The 21513-nt window shown below is 41.1% G+C and overlaps 1 protein-coding gene across 4 annotated transcripts in view; it reads right to left on the reverse strand.

The window, feature by feature from the left end:
* SLC17A8 (solute carrier family 17 member 8) overlaps nt 1-21513 on the reverse strand; it is a 47199-nt gene that overhangs the window by 19178 nt on the left and 6508 nt on the right. For all 4 annotated transcript variants that reach the window (XM_027595600.2, XM_027595599.2, XM_027595598.2 and 1 more), the window contains 4 exons: nt 13936-14188; nt 6846-6964; nt 4933-5047; nt 3543-3630 (listed from right to left, as the gene is read on the reverse strand). In XM_027595600.2, coding sequence (XP_027451401.1) covers nt 3543-3630; nt 4933-5047; nt 6846-6964; nt 13936-14188 — 575 coding nt within the window. The remainder of the gene's footprint in view (nt 1-3542; nt 3631-4932; nt 5048-6845; nt 6965-13935; nt 14189-21513) is intronic.

The raw sequence follows: 21513 nt of genomic DNA on the forward strand, positions 1-21513 counted from the left end.
GAAGAATTCAACCAGGTACAATATTAGGGATTTTAAATAAGATAGCAAGCAAAGGAACAAACGGATCTGCCTTTCAGAGCTCACAGTCTAGAAGAATTATCACCTCGGTCTTTAAATGAGAGACTTCAAACTATTAAGAAAATCATACTTTCTAGAGTCTTGATCTCTTTTAAAAAATCAGGAAACAGTTCTATCCCAGAATGGCAGAATGACTTAAAAAAAAAAAAAAAAATCAGGAAATAGTTCTATTCCAGGATGGCAGAATGAACAGGAAGGCTCCTCTCTCCACCTACCTCCAGAATGGGCCCATTTCTAAGTTTATTTCTTTGTAAAAACACTTGACCTTGTAAATGCTTACCTATATGTTGCTATTTATCTTGTCCAGACAAGGTCACGAAGGCTGGAGGCCGTGGGTCTCCACCATCCCCTACAGCTCCATGATAATCTGCTGTAGAAACACAGCCCTAAAAACTCCCAATCAGTATTACCTAAATCAAAAACATTACTCCCTGAAAGTCCCTCCGGGCTGTGAACAGAGATGTTTTGAGAATTAAATAAACTATGTGTGTAAAGATGTTTTGTAAGCTATAATTAGTGCTGCACAAACCCCAACTTATCACTTGACTGTAATGTACAAAATGACAATGCATTTTTTTTCAGCCCAGACTTCCTCAATCCAGTAAGACAAGCGTTCCAAGGCATATTGTTTAGAAAGAGCTGCAGGCCTGACTCTGCTGTGGGTGTGGAGAGGGTGGACTTCTCTGGGCCAAATTTCCTAGAAGTGAGGGATAAGGTTAGGGGAATGCCCCGGACAGGGAGGGTCCAGGGATAACCCCCCACCTAAGATGCACTGGGTGCCCACTACTATGTTGAGGATTCCAGACCCATGATTTTAGCTAACCCTTCTTTGGGTGCTTTTTGTGTGCCCACTACTATGTTGAGAGTCTGGAATCCTCAAGAGCATTGTACTGCTCTTGAGGTTGATTTAAAAAAAAAATCAACCCATGATTTTAGCTAACCCTTCTTCAACCTCTTGGTGTTGGTACCAATATAATCTCCATTGTATAGGGGAAACCAAGGCTGGGGGAGGGGAGATAAATTGCCTGAGGTCACACAGCTGTGAGTGACAGGAACCAGGTCCATAGGAATCCAGAGCCTTTACCCGTAACTATTTAGTAATTTGGTCCTAACTCCTCCACTCCAAAACTCCCATTAATTCTTCATAGTAGGAAGCATTCTCTCATTCAGGAAATTTTACACTTGAAACTGTCCTTCCCTGTCTAGTAGACAAACTCTTCCTCATCCTTCCAGACATGGCTGAGTGTAATCTCCTGTCACACCCACAGCCCCTGAGCATACCTCAGTGGGGCGTGCCACCCAGACTGCCCTGGGGGAGCTCAATGCACTTTGATCCCTCTGTGGGCAGACAGTGGAGGAGACAGGAGCCCTCCAAGGATTGTTAAATGGCGTAAGGAGGGGGAACAGCCATTAGGAGTGGGCGGGTCCCCAGTTCTGCCCTCACTAGCTGGGAAAATTTAGTGGACTAGGTATCTCCTAAAGTCCCTGCCAACTCCAGTATTTTTTGTGTAAGAGCAGATTAACCTCAAATTTGGGTTTCCTTCTAATGACATTTTTCCTTGGCTGTATTTCAAACCAAGGCCACACCTTAGCTGAAGTAATAAAGCCTATGACTTTGATCAGGTAACTTTCCTTGAGAGTCAACCATTTCTTAAACCAGCCCTTGAAGGGCTATAAAGACACTAAGAATGGGGCGTGGCAGCTAGTCATTCTTGCTTTGCTGGCAAATCAAAATGAAAAGCCTTATAAATAAACCATCCAAAGAAAATAAGATCAAGGATCTGACAATTCATAAGGTCAGAATCTTAATATTGTTCTAGAGTTGGCACAAGGTCAGTACTGGAAGTGGAGATGATCTTGAACTACAAACGAGGACAGAAATGGTTTCTAAGGACAAAAGAGGCTAAAGATGCGAAGACATCTCAACTGTGCATGCAGTTCCAAGCTAGGCATAAAATAGGCACATTGGTGAATACTTCACACCAAAGTCCCAGGGATTCTAAATAATAATAATTATTATTATATATAGAATATTATTATTATTCAAGGAGGTAAAGAGAAAGAGCAAGGGAGAAATAAATTAAAATATTCACAGAAATTAAGAGGAAGCTTTATTTCTGCCTTTCGCTAAGAAATACAGGTTGGTTTTTCCTAGGAAAGACATACTAGCTTGAAAAAGTAGGCAGAGCTAAATTCTGATCCTAATTTTGCTCAGTCCCCATTGTGACTTTAATGGCCTAAGGCACTTTTATCTTCCTGGGCCCCTTTCCCCATAAAAAAAAATATTGGAAAATATATTTTACAACTGTGTTGATGGTTTCAGCAGGCACTGTCCTTATTGATTGGTATCTAGGTAGACCCTTCAAACACTGATTATTCAGGAGATACATAGAGGGCCAGTCCCAGAAACATGACTTGGAGTAAGACAACCTTAACAAGATGAAGTGTGGTGACCTAGGAATTCAAGTCACTTCATTACTTAAGGACCACTAAATGTATTTTCAGGTAAGACGGATGACCTCCATTTTCATCTGGAATATAATGGCAAAAAATAATTAAAAGATCTCTATGACAATGTGTACATAGTTCTGTGTAGTGAGGAAAATTCTGAATTAAGAATCAGGTGGTCTAGGGGCCCCTGGGTGGCTCAGTCTGTTAAGCGTCTGCCTTCTGCTCAGTCATGATCCCAGGGTCCTGGGATTGAGCCCCGCATAGGGCTCCCTGCTCAGCGGGGCATCTCCCTCTCCCTCTGCCCCTGCTCTCTCTCTCTAATAAATAAAGAAAATAAAAAAAGCATCAGGTGGTCTAGCTCCCGTTCCATGCCCAGTGTGACCTTGGATCTTGATTTTCATTCAATGAAACTAAACTTTAAACTTTAGTTTCAGTTTCCCTGTCCGTAAAAAGAAGAGGAGAGAAAGGTTTGATGATTCTCCTTTCTGCTTCTGACCTCGGCAAATATCATGTGTTGGCAAATTCAACAACCACTTCAAACCCCTTCTTTCTGACCTTTCTCTGCTAACAGTGCTGGAAAAGCTAGTACTTGGATTCCTAGCTGCTTCTGCAGTTGGTAAAGCATCTGACACAATTAGAGCCAAGGAAATATGTGGAAGCCTGATAAGAGGTTTCTGGAAAGCTTTTGCTTTGCTGATAAAAGGAACAGATGTGGTTAGGACAACCATTTCCACTTCTTCCTGCCTGGAATGTGGGCTTGATGCCTGGAGCTGTAACAGCCATCTTGTGAGCCTGAGGAACAAGTGTGAGAGTAAAGAGCTATCACTTCTAGGGCAGTGGAATAGAAGTCAGAGCATGCTCAGGCCCTGATGGATCATTGAGCGGTAAAACCAACACCAGCAATCACTCATCTTTGGACTTCTGTTATGTGAAAAAAATAAATTCTATGTAGTAGGGTCTTCACTTGAAGACAAAGCATTCCTAAGTAAAACTTATGATTCTAATACACTTACCACAAAAAGAGGTTGTGGCCAGTCGGCTTCTCTCCAAAGGTGGTGCCCACTTACTCCACATCCCATGGCAGGCAGGGTAGGTCACACCCTGGCAAAACAGTTGAAAATAGATTATTTGATTTCACTTCAGTTTCTGTTTGTGTTTAAAATGTGGATCCTGCTTCTTTAAGAGAGGCTACAAGATAAGTACCCAATTCATAAATACCAAGTAGCCTGTGTCAGCTATTTTAACTCACAGCACATATGCTACAATTTGAATATCAGTTCCAATGTAAGAATGGTGGGGAATGGGGAAGGGGTCTTTAGATTTCATATTATTGTAGAATATTGGTGTAGATAGGGATTTCTGCAATCAGCTGGTCCATCCCCTCATTTCAAGATACAGAACCTGAGGCTAAGAGCCATTAAGTGACCACATTCTGGTCTTCATGGCTGTTAATAACATGTTCTTTCCACCCATCAGTATTTTCCAAAATGCAATATATGTCCCTCTAGTAGAACTAGAGTTGGATTTGAGTTGCTACAACAAACCACATTTTTTATCATAATTGGTGCATATATATTCTAATACACTTTAGAAAACAATGTAACTGATGCATGAAACCCATGATCTCAAAGATATTGTTGCTTAAAATGAGATTCTTTTTTGTGTGTGGTTTTTTTTTTTTAATGAATTGATCTAGGGAAAAACTGTAGGTAAATAATAGTACAAATTGTACATGGATATGACAGAAGCAATGGAGGTTAGAGGTGAATGACTGAGCTTGGGAAACAATGCTCTACATCGAGGCTTGGTAAACTATGGCCTGATTTAGCTCATCATCTGTTTTTGTACTGCTCTTGAGGAAGGACTGGTTTTTACATTTTTTTCCAAGGCTCACATTTTTATTTTCTTACTAAGTTTTTTAAATTCCATATAGTTAATATAGAGTGTTATATTAATTTCAGGGGTACAATATAGTGATTCAACAATTCCCTGAGTTAAATCTCTGTGTAACACTACACCTTGGAAATTTACAGATTTATTAATAAATGCATTTAAATTGTTTTAGTGGAAAGGGCCCCTGCTATGTGAACTATAGGATTTGGGCTTCAGTTTCATCATTCATTAAATGACAGGGGTTGGATTAGATTATCTCTAAGATCATTCCTGGCTCATGTGAGATTCTGCAGTCTATGAAACGGTCCTTTATTGTGTACACATTTGTAATCACACAGGCATTCTAATTAAAGTATTCATAATTATAGTTAAAACCGGAGAGTAGAAATAGCAGGACAAGGTGGAAGACCAGAAAACTAAGTAAAGTGGGTTTTCTTCAGAAGCTGAATTATCTAAAGGACCATTCTGTATTTAGCAGTAGCAAAAACCATTAAGGAAAGAATCTCCCACCTCCACTAGACCTTGCAAGATTCTGACACACATGACACAGCCGTAATGCACTCTGGCCGCAGAAGGGATGAACATGTTCAAGGTTGATGTTAAAAAGATGGCAGCTCCAAAGACCCTGAGGGACCAAAACACTGTGTTAGGGGGCAGGCCTGCTTGTGGATGTGGCACTTCAGTTAAACATCAGGAATGAACCTCTCCATTCATGGAAAATTACCATGGAAATTAATAAAAAGAGAAATAGATGTTGTCGTTAGGGTCTGATGTGTCCCAAGCTAGACTGTTGGGAGGCTTTGAATCCTGAGCTCATCCTTGGACCCATTACGGACAGGTTGTTGGCAATACAGGAATATCCCTCCTGAATGAGTTCCTGAAGCTGGAGATTGACCAACGTGAGATGAGCTTGCTGGAGATGCACCATTCTGCTTGGTTCTACCCAACTGACTCATTCTGACTATTACCACATGACATCAGCACACTGGGATTGTGTCTCATGCTTCACAATTCTGCTGTCACTTTACCAGAAGGCCATACTATCTGAAAGCAGGCTATGTCCTGGGACTAGTCGAGCACAAAACAGGCTGTGTATTTGTCTGAGCCCCCAGCTCGCTGCCCAGTCCCCCCATGCCTTCTCCTCCCTGCCTGGACCAGAGTGTGCTGGGAAAAGAGAGCAGGCAGCATTTTCTTCTTTTCTCACACATTAATGATGCTTCAGCCCTTTTAACATGTTGGGAAATATGTGTGATTTTCTTTTATGGCAGAATTGTAAGCAGTAAACCTTGAGACGCTGTGAGCCAGTATTTTATCACTTTTTGAAAAGACTATAATAGGTAAGTGATAATAAATGAAGGACACAAATTAGACCAAAACTTAAGTAAATAAAGTCATGCTTGTACATATTTAGATCTTATGGTATTGACTTTCAAACTTTTTGACCTTCACCCATAAAGCAAAATATATTTTATATAGCAACTCGATACATAATCACACACACAAATGTAACCAAAACAAGTTTCAAAAACCAATACTTAAGTGTGCAATGAATTAAGATATTTTCTACTCTATTTTATTCTATTTGATTATCCTCTTTTCTAGTTTTCTCTCTTTTTCTTAGAAAATGCTCATTGGTAAATCACTATGTTGATTTCATTACCATTTAATGATTTGTGTTGTAGAGTTTGAGAAACACTGCTTTATAAAATGTATAGTTCATGAAATCTATACATGCACAGTGACACAGGACATACAATTGGAAGGAAACTGGAGACATTTAGTACACCTTTTCTGCTACATATACGTCCTACGTTTCCTCCAAATGGCCATCTTCTTCTGCTTGAATGCCTCTAGTGACAGAGAACTCCATTGCTCCTTGAGGCAGCTCATTCTGTCTTGGATACTTTTAATTGCTCAAACACCTACTATAAAATTTCAAGGGCATTAAAGACATCTTGCAATTTAGAGGCAAGCCCCTACTACACACATGACAATATCTGTCTGGTACTGGACTTATATTAACATAGTACATAGAATGTCACTTGTCAAAGGAAACTCAAACACAATCTAAATCATGCTTTATTTCACAGATGAGGAAACAGACCCAGGGAAGGAAAAAAAGCGACTCAGCAGAGGTCACCAAGTGAGTTATTAGAGTCCAGGAACTATTTTTCTGACTCAGATTCAATTGCTCTTTTTACTACATAATCACTAAAAGAATTACAAGATAAATTAAGTTAGACAAAAAAGTAAATAACAAGAGACTCTTGAGAACAGAATCATATCAGTATCTGTGAATCACATCTATTGGAATGGCTCCTATCTTTCATTCCGCATTTCTAAATTGAGAGCAAACTATGATTTTATAACACAAAATCATGTTATGATCTGTACTGCATTCATGTTATTTCAGTTTGCCTTACCTGTTAGCAGCAAACTTATTTGAAATGAAACCACCTGGAATTTGTGTCACAATATAACCCCAGAAAAAAGATCCATGGATAAGGCCCACTGTCTCTGGATCCCAGTTAAACGGTGCTGTCTGAAATGAGAAATCAGATATAGTTGTGTTTATAAGAAAACACTTGACTACCATTTTTCACTGATGATCATACATACCAACCCACAAGGTCCTTCTTTCCTTCTTTTATTCAACAAATATTTGTGGAGGGCTTCTTGTATGCTTGGGATATAGTAACAAACACAACAAAGTCCCTGCTGTCATTGAATTTGCCTTCTAGTGAGAGCAGGAGAGATTATGTACAAACTTAAATACATATATATGTATGTATTAAATATATAAATACATATTTAATAATGATACAACTCTTAAGCCATTGAAAATTCCAGGACTAGACCCCCTTTCCTCCCCTTCTTCCCAAAGTAACTCATTCTTTTCAGATTCCTTGCAAATGTTCCTTCCTCTGAGGGCATGGGGCACCTGGCTGGCTTAGTCCCTAGAAAATGCAACTCTTGATCTCAGGGTTGTTAGCTTGAGCCCCACACTGGGTGTAAAGATTCTGCTTGAATACCTCTAGTGACAGAGAACTCCATTGCTCCTTGAGGCAGCTCATTCTGTCTTGGATACTTTTAATTGCTCAAACATCTACTATAGAATTTCAAGGGCATTAAAGACATCTTGCAATCTAGAGGCAAGGCCCTACTACTCACATGGCAAAACGTGTATGGTACTGGACTATATTAACAAACTCCATTAAAAATAAAATCTTTAAAAAAAAAAAAAGCAATGATATCAAAACAGAAGGTGTTCCTGTTATGGAGGAAGGGTTCTTAATTATCAACATATTATGCCTTATCAACTTTTGTCGGTTTATTTTCCCATCACGAGTTGTTATATATTTATTTGCTCATTTATTCAACAGTCACCTAGTGCCTCCTGTGTGCCAGGTTAGGTGCTAGACAGTGTAAATACTAACTCAAACAAGAATTGCCTTTGTGTTCTAGGAGAGCACAGTCCATGTAACATTGGCCTGTCCTCTATACCATATTTCCCATTTTACCAATTAAGAAATTGAAGTTTAAGAGTAAAATGAAACTGGGGTGCCTGGCTGGCTCAGTCGGTAGAGCACATGACTCTTGATCTCAGGGTCATGAGTTCAAGCCCCATGTTGGGTAGAGGTTACTCAAAAAAAAAAAAAAAAAGTAAAATGAAACTCACAATCATTCATTCAAATCAGCTCACCAAATTTTTATTTTGTGCTACTATGTGCCACACATTGTTCTAGGCACTGGGGATACAACAGTGAACAGAACAACAGTAATTGTTGTCTTCACAAAGATGCCAGTAGGGACAGCAGATAGTAAACAAGTAAACAAGTACAGACTGTGATAGATGGTGATCAGGGGTGAGGAACAAAAATAAAGCAGGGAAGGCGACAGGAAGTGCCAGTTAGGAGTGAGGTAGAGTGCAATTTTAGATAGAGAGGGAAGGCTTCTTTGAGGAGGTGATTTTTGAGTAAAGCCCTAAAAGAAAGAAGGGAGTAAATCATGCTGTTCATCATCTGAGAGAACTTTCAAGGCAGAGAAATAACAAGTGTAAAGACCCTAAGGTTAGAGGAACAGCAAGATGTCAGGATAGGTGGAAGGTAATGAGTGAAGGATATGAGAATAGGAGTTAAAGTAAGAGAGGTTCAAATGATGATAGGCCCTTTAAGTCACCAAAAGGACCTTGGCTTTTACTCAAAGAGGGATGGAAACCATTGGAAGCTTGGAGCAAAATAGGGACATAATTTTGTTTAGGCACTGTCCATGTATTTCCTCCCTTATTTCTTAGAACACCTAGAGGTAATTCTTGGCTCTTCTTTTGTAGATAAGGAAAATAAGGCTTAGAGAGATTAATTTACTTGCCCAGGGTCATGCAACTAGTTACAAGGAGAGCCAAGATCAAGGAACCAAAAATCCAAGGCAGAGGGGTCCACTTCATCCACAGGCTAATTACTAATCACAATGTCTCTTGCTCATACTTTTCTCTCTTAAAGCGTTGGTTCTTCCAGGTATTCTCTGAAGGAGATGATACATGACAAACAGGACTTGGGCCTGCTGAGAACTGAATTTCATCATCACTTGAGCCCCATTAGAATCATAATGGCCCCATGCATGCGCCATTACTATAAGCCAACCACTGTGTCAGGTACTGTGTTGGGTGAAGAAAGACCCCCAAAAGATTTATACACAAAATCTCTGGAATTTCTGAATGCTGCTTTATTTGGGAAAAATAAAGCAGCATTTGTTGATGTAATAAAATCAAGGATCTTGAGATCAGTTAACCTGGATTATCTAGCAGGGCTCTAAATCCAATGACAAGTGTTCTTAAAAGAGAAAGGCAGAGAGAGATTTGAGACAGAAGAGGAGAAGACACACAGAGAGGAGAAGCTCATGTGAAGACAGAGCTAGGGAATGGAGTTACGCTGCCACAAGCCAAGGAACACCCGGAGCCCCCAAAGCTGGAAAAGGCAAGGAAGGATTCTCCAGCAGAGCCTTCAGAGTGAGTGTGGCCCTGGTGAAATTATCTCAAATTTCTGGTCTCCACAACTGTGTGAGAATAAATTCCAGTTGTTTTAAGCCACCATGCTTGAGGTAATTAGTTACTGCAGCCTTAGGAAACTAATATAGGTACTTAATATATTAGCACCAAATTATCTCCTTTGATCTATAAAGCAGGCCTTTTATTCCCATTCTACAATAAGGGCAATGAGGGTCAGCAAAAAACTGCTAGAAATGGCAGTTCCTGCCTCCCTGCTCACACTTCCTTCAGAAAGCATTCCCCATCCTCACCCTGGCTGACTGGACATCTGGCCAATCAGGCTCTCTCTGTCTCTGTCTCGCTCTGCCTTTCTCCGTCTGTCTCACTCTACAATCTGAACCCAGAAATTATACTTAGACAAGACTGAATACTTGAACTGAAGCAAGTCCCCTTTTAGTCAGGGCCAAAGTGAGTCAGTTCCCAAGCAAGACATTTCAGCTTTGGAGGACAGTGAGAAGTCATGGAAAAGGAAAGAAAACAGTCCATGGAGAGACCTGGGAAAGTGGAGCATACTCAGAGAGAAGCAGATGAGGGACCGTGTGGAGCAAGCAAGCTGGAGACCTTAGTTAAGGATTTCCTCGTTCCTAGGAGGGCCAGCTCCACTCTGCCCTTCCTGGCAGAGCCTCTGTTTATGCCTTGCAAAGAATTAGGTAAAGACTCCTTTTCCACCCCTCATGGAGTACAGCCAGGATTTCAGTCCCACTGCAGGCTGGACTCCCCGCTGTCCAGGGCACAGACTGCACAAATATACACATCAGACCTGCTTTCTTCCCCTCACTCTCATGAGATCCCCTACAGCCCTACCGTAATTCCCTTTTTAACTTGACCTGGTTCCACTGCATTTCTATTCCTTGCAACCAGCAATCCCTGACCAGGACATAAGGACAACTTGCTCAAGGTCCCAGAGCTAATAAACAAAAGAAGTCAAGTGTAAAACCTGGTCTGGCCAATTCGAAAGCCCATCCTCTCTACAGGACTCATGATTCATGGGAAGGAGTTTGGACTTTTCCTGAAGGTAAAAAGAGATAATCACAAAGTTTCTCAAACATCAATCATTGATTGCTTGCCATATGCCAGACGCTATTCTAAGTGATTCACGTGCTTTAAAATTCGTAATTATTAAACTAAAAATGAGAATTCACACATCAGCTAAAACTACCCTGTATACCACTAGTGAGTATATGCCAAATATTTGTAAGACCTATATATTCATACTGCTTACTTCTCTCCCTCTTTTGAAAATGAGGATTTCAAAATATCTCAGTGAAAAATATCTAGTTCACCCCATAAAATGAAAAACCAAATAAACAAAATACCAGTCATTCAGAGTCTTTCTTAATACAATTAGTAAAATCTTTGTCATCAGGTTGAACATGCTCAGCTGACATGTAAGCCTTGTTCTATTTGAGTAGAGAGAAATGGCCTACTATAAATTGGAGTTGGCCTAGAGCTTCTGAAATGCTCCCAAACTCCTATTTTTGAGACCAGAAGAAATGATGCAAAGCATATTTTAGATCTCGATCAGTTTCTCTAAGACTCCAAAGGGAAAACCATAGAAACTAGAGAGCACACACTAGCATTGTTCCTTAGGTTTATCAAAATGTCTTTTCCATATGCCTCCAAACAGACTCTGTTGACCTAGGCCTATCTTTCCAGGCAACAAAGAAATGCACACCAGCATCTCATTTTGATCTGGGCCTCGGCAGACCAGTTTTAATTAGCTGGCCTTGCTTACAAAAGGCTGGGAGAATACATGTGATACACATCTGAAACCTCACTAATATATATCATTATTTAAAAAATGCATGGCTTGCCCCATCACACCTCTCCTGCCCTCCCTCCCCACCAAAAAATAAACAACTGGCATATCCTTTTAGAACAAATTCAGCTGCGGCATCAAAAAGAGGCTAGAAAACTCTCCATTGTGCTCTTTTCTTCTGGCAGAATAATCTCTTAGCTAAAAGAAAAGAAAGCCTGCAGGGCCAACTAAAGACTTTTTTTTAATGGATCAGGATCAAATTTCCCCAAACCAGTGCTTGGCAGGAACTGTTCCAGGTAATGCTAATAGATGTGGCATGAAAGAAAGTGTTCTACAATAAAGTTTGGGAAATAATGCATACCACAGCCCCCTCTTGGAGACTCTCACAGGACACAGCACAATAAAAGCTCCCATTTCATACAACACCTTCTACCTAGCACAGCCTACAGAACAGTGATGTGCCAAACACCAGTTTGGGAAACTCTGATGTAAATGTTTCTCCACATATGGGCAGGGACCAGAGAACTACTAGATGCCTCTCTGAAATGTGCATGTACCTCTGCACGAGTCATTCCCGGGCGCGTCTTCAATACAACGAAACATGTATCCATTGGGCATACACTTTTGGTTTTTTCCCCATGGCCTCCATACTTTTCTAGGTATACCATGGAAGAAATAAGCCAGATTTTCTTTCCAGTGATTCATAAAAACAATGCTTTTTTTCAAATTTAAATTCAATTAGCCACCATATAGTACATCATTAGTTTTTGAACATGTAATGCTCATTTGAACATGTAATGTTCAATGATTGATCAGTTTGGTATAACACCCAGTGCTCATCACATCATGTGCCCTCCTTAATGCTTTTAAGTCACATCAAACTTGCTTATGACTACAACAGTCTTTGAACTGGGCCTCCTGCTTCCACTCACTTCAATCCCAGTCCACTGGGAGACCACAGGCTGGATAGCGATCTTTCTGGAACAGATTCAATCATACCACCACTCTGTGCAAAGCCCACCCAGGACTCCCTCCGTGGCTTATCAGGCTTTACCTGGCCTAACCCCTGATCACCCTGGTGTCTCCCTCTCTTGAAGCTCAATCATGCTCTACTCTCTTACAGGGGTTCTCAGCCTGTCCCAGGATGGAATGCTGTGGATCTGTGAACTTTGATGGGAAAAATCAGCATTTTTATTTTCACTAACTGCTAGCTGAAATTTAGCATTTCCTGTGGCTATGAATGTAGGCAACAAACCAAAGTAGTATTATCAGTACCTGTGACTCCATCACTAGTGGAAATTATAAACCTGTTCATATGACAGTTGTCATCACTATCTTAAACTATGGTTTATACTTCAAACTTCAAAGTTACAGTAATTTTATTTTTTTTTAATTTTTTTCTTTTTAGATTTTATTTATTTATTTGAGAGAGAGAGAGACAGAGATAGTGAGAGACAGCACAAGTGGGGAGGAGAGGGAGAAGCAGGCTCCCTGCAGAGCAAGGAGCCCGATGCGGGGCTCGATCCCAGGACCCCGGGATCATGACCTGAGCCGAAAGCAGTCGCTTAACCGACTGAGCCACCCAGGCGCCCCTATTTTATTTTTTAAAGATTTTATTTATTTATTTGTCAGAGAGACAGGGGGGCGGAAAGCATAAGCAGGGGGAGTGGCAGGCAGAGGGAGAAGCAGACTCCCTGCTGAGCAGGGAGTCTGATGTAGGACTTGATCCCAGGACCCTGAGCCGAAGGCAAACACTTAACTGACTGAGCCACCCAGGCGCCCCAAAGTTACAGTAATTTTAGACCCATTATTAAATTTTGTCATCGATGTGTTTATAAAGAAGCCCATATGTTTCTATATCGTTAATTTTATTTTTAAATACTTTGATATCTGTATTCCAATATAATTGGTTTCCTTTATAATCCCATGCATTTTATTTTAAGAATTTAAAACATTATTTTGAGGGGCGCCTGGGTGGCTCCATCGTTAAGCAGCTGCCTTCGGCTCAGGTCATGATCCCGGGGTCCTGGGATCGAGCCCCGTATCGGGCTCCCTGCTCAGTGAGGAGTCTGCTTCTCCCTCTCCCACTCCCCCTGCTTGTGTTCCCTCTCTTGCTGTGTCTCTCTCTCTGTCAAATAAATAAATACAATCTTTAAAACAACAACAACAACATTATTTGACAAAGGGCTCATAAGTCTACAGCAGGTTGCCAAAGGGGTCCATGGCTCAGAAAAGATGAACTCCTACCTCAGTTCCTAAACACATCATTTTCTCTCTCCCTCCCTCTCCTTCTCTCCTACAGTCTTTCACATAAGATGTTCCTTTTTCTTCACTCTTCCTTGCACTTCACTAAAACACACTTTGTCAGTCAATTCCTCCTCATCTTTCGGAACCAGCCATCACTTTCTCTGGGAATTCTTTCTTGATATCTGGGTCAGCATTCTCCTATTTGGCCCCCAGCATTCTGAACACCTCCAACGTAGTACCTGCAACCATGAATTATGCTGACTTACTTGTGCAACTCTGTGACGACAAGGGCCAACCTGTGCTCTTCATCATTCTCTTCCCTTCACCTTGCACGGTGCCTGGCACATGGTAGCCATTCTACCCTTTTGTCACATCAATGGAAGAGGTGAGGTGCTTTCTTTCCTATAACAAAGTATTGGCACAACTGTGGCCAAAAGAGCTCCCACCAAACACAGACACTGACCTGAATTTCTGGTTTTCCATCAACGTATACAGTGCTGTTGTTGACCATTTCCACGATGGCTACTCCAAGATTGCACCGAATCCCAAAGGAAATGCAGAAGCCCAGCCCACTCATAATGGCAATGATGTAGCGCTTGGGAAGGCCACAGCAGTGGCAGCTGCAGAGGGGGGACCTCTGCCTGGAAGTTTGCACTGGTCTTCCTTCTTCATTCAGCTCAGTGTTATCTTCTTCCTCATTGGTCCCATCAATTTTTCTATAGTGGAAGAAAAATGGTCAGAGAAGAAAGGCCGGTATTAGAGAAAAAAGGAAGTATACTAGGCAAAAAGAAAAGGTCTACCAAAGAAGAAAAGGGAAAACCCAAAGTAGGATGCAGCCTGCCTTTTTAAAAGTTGTTATTGTCATGAAAATAAATAACAGTGGCTAAAATTACTGATATTCTGGGTATTGTATTGCACTTTAATAGGCATTAAGTCATTTTGAGTTCACAACAACTCCATGACATAGATGGTGTTATCTTGCCATTATACAGGTCAGGAAACTAAGTCATTTGAGGTGGGATGCAAATCCAAGTCCAAGTCTGTGTCCTCAACAATATGCTTTACTGAATTTCCTGCCAGAAGAGTATTGACAGATTTCATCCACGTTGCATGACCTAGTTAACTATTGCACTTGACCTTGATTTTAGTGTCACCTGAAGCATGCTAAAAAGATATACAGTAGAAAGTCAATCCATTTGCAGATTCTTTTCTTCCTCTTTATCTAAATCTTAATAAAATATTAGGTAGAGGTAGGGAGGCACATTTTCCTTCAATTTCTATCCCTTTCTCCTCCAGCTACCTCCATTCTCATCGTCTTTTTTTAAGAAAACTCAGAAGTCACTTTCTTCAGTTCCCTACCTCGCATTCTCTCTTGGACCCATTCCAACCAGGCATCCCCTAACTTGTCCACCAAAACAGCTCTTCTTTTTTTTTTTTTTTAAAGATTTTATTTATTTATTTGAGAGAGAGAAAGAGAGAGAAACAGCATGAGAGGGGAGAAGCTCAGAGGGAGAAGCAGACTCGCTGCTGAGCAGGGAGCCTGATGCGGGACTCGATCCCGGGACTCCGGGATCATGACCTGAGCTGAAGGCAGTTGCTTAACCAACTGAGCCACCCAGGCGCCCCAAAACAGCTCTTCTTAAGGTCATCAATACCTTCCATTGACCTTTGACTCAATGCAATGGTCATCTTAGGTCCTCATGTAATCAGCCTATCAGTACTTAACACAAGTTCTTCCTTTATTTTCTCCCAAGAAACCACACTCATGTGCTCTTCCTCTTAATTCTCTGACCATTCTTTCTGTTTTGTCTCGTAAACTGATTCCCTACTTCCTTGACCTGTAAACACTGGGATGCCCAGGACTCAATTCAAAGATCTCTTTTATTTTCTAGCTACACCCTGTAGGTGATCCTATCTGTGGGTTTTAGATACAGATCCCAATTTTCATAAATAGACTTATTTGACATCTCCTTGGACACACAATCAGCATCTCAAACTTAACATATCCAAACTGAGTTTCCCGAAAAAAAAATTAATTCCTGAAATCTTTCCCAAGTAATGATAATTTTGTTCCACCAGTTGCTCAGGCAAAAATCTTGAAGTCATCTTGGATGCTTCATTTCTTCTTCATCCTATACCCAAACTAGGAGCCAGTGTAACTTAGTTTGAATGTTTACTCTTCCACTTGCTTAGCTGTGTGACTTTGGCCTAGTTAACCTCTCTGGGCTTCTTCTGTTTCTTCATCCGTAACCTAGGAATTATAAAAGTAGTTTCTTCTTCGTGGGGTTCTTCTCAGGATTTTCATAAGTGGATTATTATATTTAGAACAGAACTTAATACATGTAAAAACTCAATACAGACCAGCTACTTTTTTTACATTAATCCCCACAATCATTTAATGAGTCCATTCTGTTAGACTGAGCATTGATGCCATGTAATGTCACTTATACTGATGTCCAAGAATCATTTGGATCACAGGACTATTTATAATGCATAGCTCCGATGGTCTCCATGAATTTCTGGCATCAGAACATTTATAATTTGTATAGTATGGAAAACTGTTGCTCCAATGTTGACACACCATTACCATAGTATTAGCAGTATTAGCTAAAACAGGGATAATATATAACAACTACACTAATATTTATATAAAACAAATTCAGTTTTCTCTCTCCATTTTGTATAATGACCTCAATATGGTTAAAACAGCTCAGTGAGTGATAGGAAACTTAATACTTCCATTTGACATAAATACAACTGTAGTCCAGAAAGCAAGAGTGGATTGGCCAAGACCACAGAGCCAGAAGAGGGTAAAGGCAGGGTGGGAAGGCTTTCCCCTGACTATCAGGTCCACTGATTCCCTCTCACGTGTGCTTCCCGGCTCACCAGGCTGTGTTCTGTCTCAGTGAGCATCTGCATTCTGGACCTTGCCCTAGCCACCGTGGACAACCCAGTAGAGGAAAGTATTTAAGAGAACAAACTGGAATGAGAGAAGCTGAGTGCTATTTCTCCCATGTGCTAGCTCTATGACTTTGGCCAAGCTACTTGACAATTTGAAGCTACAATATGCTGGTATTAGCTTGCCAGGGCAGCCATAACAAAGTACCACACACTGAGTGGCTCAAACAACAGAACTTTACTTTTTCACGATTCTGGAGGCCAAAAGTCCAAGATCAAGGTGTTGGCAGGATTGGTTCTTTCTGAGGCCTCTCTCCTTGACCTGTAAATCGCCAAAACCATGAGAAACTCTTAACTATAAGAAACAAATTGAGGGCTGCTGGAGGGGAGGGGGTGGGGAGATGGGTTAACTGGGTGATGGACATTAAGGAGGGTACGTGATGTAATGAGCACTGGGTGTTATATAAGGCTGATGAGTCACTGAACTCTACCTCTGAAAGTAATAATACTCTATATGTTAATTAATTGAATTTAAATAAAAGATTAAAGAATTTTAAAAAAAGATGGCTGTCTTCACGTCACCTTCCCTCTGCATATCTCTGTGTCCAAATTTCCTCTTTTTATAATAACACCAGTCATTTGGATTAGGACCCACCCTAAAGACCACATTTTAGTTTAATTACCTCTTTCATTTATTTATTTGATTAATTTCTACATTCTTTTATTTTTTGTTTAATCTCTACATTCTTTTATTTTCTTTATTAAATTTTTAATTTTAATCCAGTATAGTTAACATATGGTGTTATATTAGTTGCAGGTGTACAATACAGTGATTCAACAACTCTATACATCACCCAGTGCTCATCATGATAAGTGTACTCTTTAATCCCCATCACCTATTTCACCCAAACCCCTACCCACCTCCCCTCTGGTAACCATCAGTTTGCTCTCTATAGTTAAGAGTCTGTCTCTTGGTCTCTCTGTCTTTTAATTACTTCTTTAAAGAACATATCTCCAAATACAGTCATATTCTGAGGCACTGGGGGTTAGGACTTCAACATATGAATTTGGGGGGAACACAACTCAGTGTATAACAAACCCCATCTCTAAAATGGGCTAATGGTCATAGCTATCTCATAGGGTTGTTTATGATTAAATGATATGATGCACATAAATTATTTAGTGCAGTGCCTGGTACATGAAAGAGCTTTTTATTGCCAGATGGTAAATACTACTATTATTGCTATTAATAAAATTATTACAAGTCATAAGCTCGGCATCTCTCTATAATCATGCAGATGTTTGGAGGAAGAGTAAGACAGACTAACATTTTCAGGCACCATGGAGCCTTGAGGAGCTTAATTAAAGACAGCCCCAGCTGCTATGCTCTGAACGCACCAGGGCTTTGGCTGGAGGACTACCTTCCCACAGGCTGCTCCCCACCAAGCACTGAGCACAGCAGGGATAGAGGGCAATCCCTTTCCTGCAAGAGGCAAGACTCGTCTGACAGGCATCTGGCTCCAGGGCTCCCCACTGGCCTTGCAAAACTTCCTAGTACTGGGGTATGGTCTGAGACTCTTCCTATAGAATCTTCCTTCCCTTTCTCCTACACAGATAGCATCACAGTCCAAATGTTCTCCCAGTCCCCCTCAGCTCTTTCCCCATTTTCCCTCAATAAATCTCTTATGTATCTGTCCCTGTCTTTGTAGAGAGCCTGAACCAACACAAGCACCATCTGTGTGCCTGATGCCATCTGGGATTTCCTGAGAGTTTCCAGAGGAAGGACACAATAGTAGAGGGGCTGAGAGAAAAGTAGTGTGATAAAGGGGAAGATAAGCTTCACGGAAGGAGGTATGGGCTCCCCAAGTAGCAGAACCTACAGCTGCCTGACCTTGAGCCGCCTCCTACAACACTACCCCAAGTTGGAGATAGGATGTGGGGAGCTGTGGAGAAAAGACTTGAGCGCTGGGTCCCAATTTCCCTTGCCCCAAGTGCTCGCGGAGCCACCAGACTTCAAGCCACTGTGCGACCGGGCACAAACATGGATCAACCACTAGAGGGACCCCCTGAGCTGTTTGTGTGTCCCTTGTACAACCTAGTTGTGGCAGGAAGGACTGACCCACATCAACAGAAAGTTCATTTCCACCAGGCTGGGGCTAAGAGTCAGATTTGATTTGTTTTTCTTGTATAGCCAAGCTCAGAGAGGAAGATTCTCAACCCCCTCCCCCTGTATGATGGAACAAGCCAGGCTTCATTGCCATCAGTCAACCCAGGTTTGATAGCCAGCTCTGCCAAATTGTACTAGTTGTGGGACTCTGGGCAAGGCAAGTTGGCCTCTCTAAATCTCACATTTCCTCATCTGTAAAATGAATGCGGTATTTATCTCACAGAGCTGTTGCTGAGATTAAATGAGCCTACACCACAATGAGTAAAACATTACCAGCACGAATGAGTAGACACTGATTCAGTGTTAGGGCCTACACCATCCCCCGTGTGTCCTAAGTATTTCACACTTCTTCAGTTGGAGCATTTATCACATTGAGTTAGTTATTTGCTTTCATCAGCATAGTAGGTGTTGAGTAAATATTTGTTGATTTGAGAAAGTGAATGAGTGAATGAATGCCTCCCCAGGAGATGTGAGCATGTTGAAGGCAGGAGACATTTCTGACTCCTCTTTATTCCCAGGGTTCAGCGTATAGCCTGGACATGATTAATCCCTATTCAACTGAATGGAATTGGTGGACCCCTTCCAGACCTCACTCCTGACTTGAAGCACTTAAATGCAGAGGTGAAGATCTGTTCACCCCTGCCCAGAAACTAGTTTGTTTGTTTTTCTAAAGAGGGTTGGGGTCATAAGAAGTGAAGGGCTTTAATTATCCAAAAGAGCTGTTTATCATATTAGGTGTTTTGGTGTTTGCCCGCACTTGGTCTGTAAGATCAGAGAATCTTCATTCTTGCCAGGGTAACATGTGTCTGGTTGTTTCTCCAAATGCAGAGAGCTACATTCTGTGGGTTGCTGGCCCTTTACACACTAGGAAAGTATAAGCCCATTGTTCACAAACACAGTTGTCCAGTAAACATGTCAGCCCCGGGAGTCTAATTGCTTAAGATATGCTCCCTAGCCTTTAGGCACTTACAGAACTACTTACTTACAATTCATATGTACCCAGTAATTGTGGAGCAGGTTTGGTTTGGTTTTGTAGGCAATAAGGTCAACATTTGGAACACAAAACGAGCAGACTTACAGATCATTTTATGGCTTTTTAAAATCTATTCACTTGCTCACTTATGGTAAATGTTCATTATGGGCTGAATTGTGCCGCCACTGCCCGACCCTAAATTCTTACTTTGAAGACTTAACCCTCAGGATCTCAGAATGTATTGGGACAAAGGGCCTTAAAGAGTAATTAAATGTCGGGGCGCCTGGGTGGCTCAGATGGTTAAGCGTCTGCCTTTGGCTCAGGTCATGATCTCCAGGTCCTGGGATCGAGCCCCGCATTGGGCTCCGTGCTCAGCAGCGAGTCTGTTTCTCCCTCTTCCTCTGCCTCTCCCCACTACGCCTGCTCTCTCTCTCTCTCTCTCTGTCTCAAATGAATAAATAATAAAAAAAATTCTTAAAATCTCTCTATCTCTCTGTCTCAAATGAATAAATAATAAAAAAAATTCTTAAAAAAAAGAGTAATTAAATGAGATTATATGGGTTGGCCCTAATGCAGTAAGACCTGCGTCCTTATAGGAAGAAATTTGAACACACAGACATCAGGACTGCATGTCCACAGAGGAAAGACCATGTGAAGGCACAGCGAGTAGGTGGCCTTGAGGAGAAACCAAACTGCCGACACCTTGATGTTGGGCTTCGAGTCTCTAGAACTGTAAGAAAATAAATGTCTCCTAAGTTACCCAGTCTCTGGTGCTTTGTGATGGCAGCTCAAGCAAACTAATACAGTATTAGGGGGCTGAAGGATGTTTACTACCTTCTACACTGGTACTGTGTGAGGTACCTATTTATATATACATCTATATACATAATCTCCCTTAATCCTCAGAACAATCTTGAGAGGTAGAATTCATCTCTCTCTTACAGCTTGGGAGACTCCGAACACTTCAAAAACTTGCCCAAGAGCACCCAGCTGCAGTGGGTAAAGTGGAAACACAACCCAGATTTGATATCAAGCCCCCTCCTGCCAGTACGCCCCAGGACCGAACTAGAAAGCACCTTACACATATCAAGTGCTTCACCTAAGTAGACATTTTTAAAGGTTTTGGAGAAAGAATATTGAAAGAAGGATTGAGGAAACATGCCCTAGAGTCAGACAATCCTGTGTCAAATGCTGAATCCGGTATTTATTAGCTGTGTGAATGTCAGCCAGATACTTAACCTCTCTGAACCTCGGTTCCCTGAAAGGGAACAGGACTAATGTGAGCGCGAGAGGAGATAAAGTTTGTAAAGCATTTGGTATCATTCCTAGCGCTCTATAAATAATCAATAAATGGTAACTTTTAAAGAAGGGCGGGGGTACTTAAAATCTGACTCCCAGAGCTAGTTTGGGATTTGCAATAGTATCTCAACAGTGTGGCTCTCAGGACATCAAATTCTGAAAGATCTCAATAAAATTCAACTCCTACCCAGTCAATACTGTCATACTACCTGTATTTTTTTTTATTTTTAAAATTAACATTTCCCTCTTCCAGTAGACCATAATAAGTTCAAAGTCAGGAACCAAATATCCCTAGCACCTGGCACAGTCACGCAGATTTTGAAGTGTTAACCTCTTTTGATTTTCCTCCTGGTAATTTCATCCTTTCCTCTCCCCTCATTCAAGCAGAGAGTCAGTGATTATTAGCTAATCAGGGAATGATAAGATGGACAATAAGAAAAAAAATAAGAGTTAAAAGACTTGGTCTCTATGGCTTTCTCATTCCAAAAGCCTAAGCTTATAGGTGACAGACAGCTCAAAGTCCAGTCTAGTCCATAGACACGTTTTGTTTGTATGGTTGGGGGGGGGGGTTGTGGTTTTTCAGAATTTGGATTCATTTCCAGAGTTTAAAAATCAGGAGAGTGCTCCCAAATAAAAACAAAAAGATATGTTCAAGTCTTAACCTCTGATATCTGTAAATATGACTTTATTTAGAAATAGGGTCT

This window comes from Zalophus californianus, chromosome 9, assembly GCF_009762305.2.
Source record: "Zalophus californianus isolate mZalCal1 chromosome 9, mZalCal1.pri.v2, whole genome shotgun sequence".
NCBI classification, from domain to species: Eukaryota; Metazoa; Chordata; class Mammalia; order Carnivora; family Otariidae; genus Zalophus; species Zalophus californianus.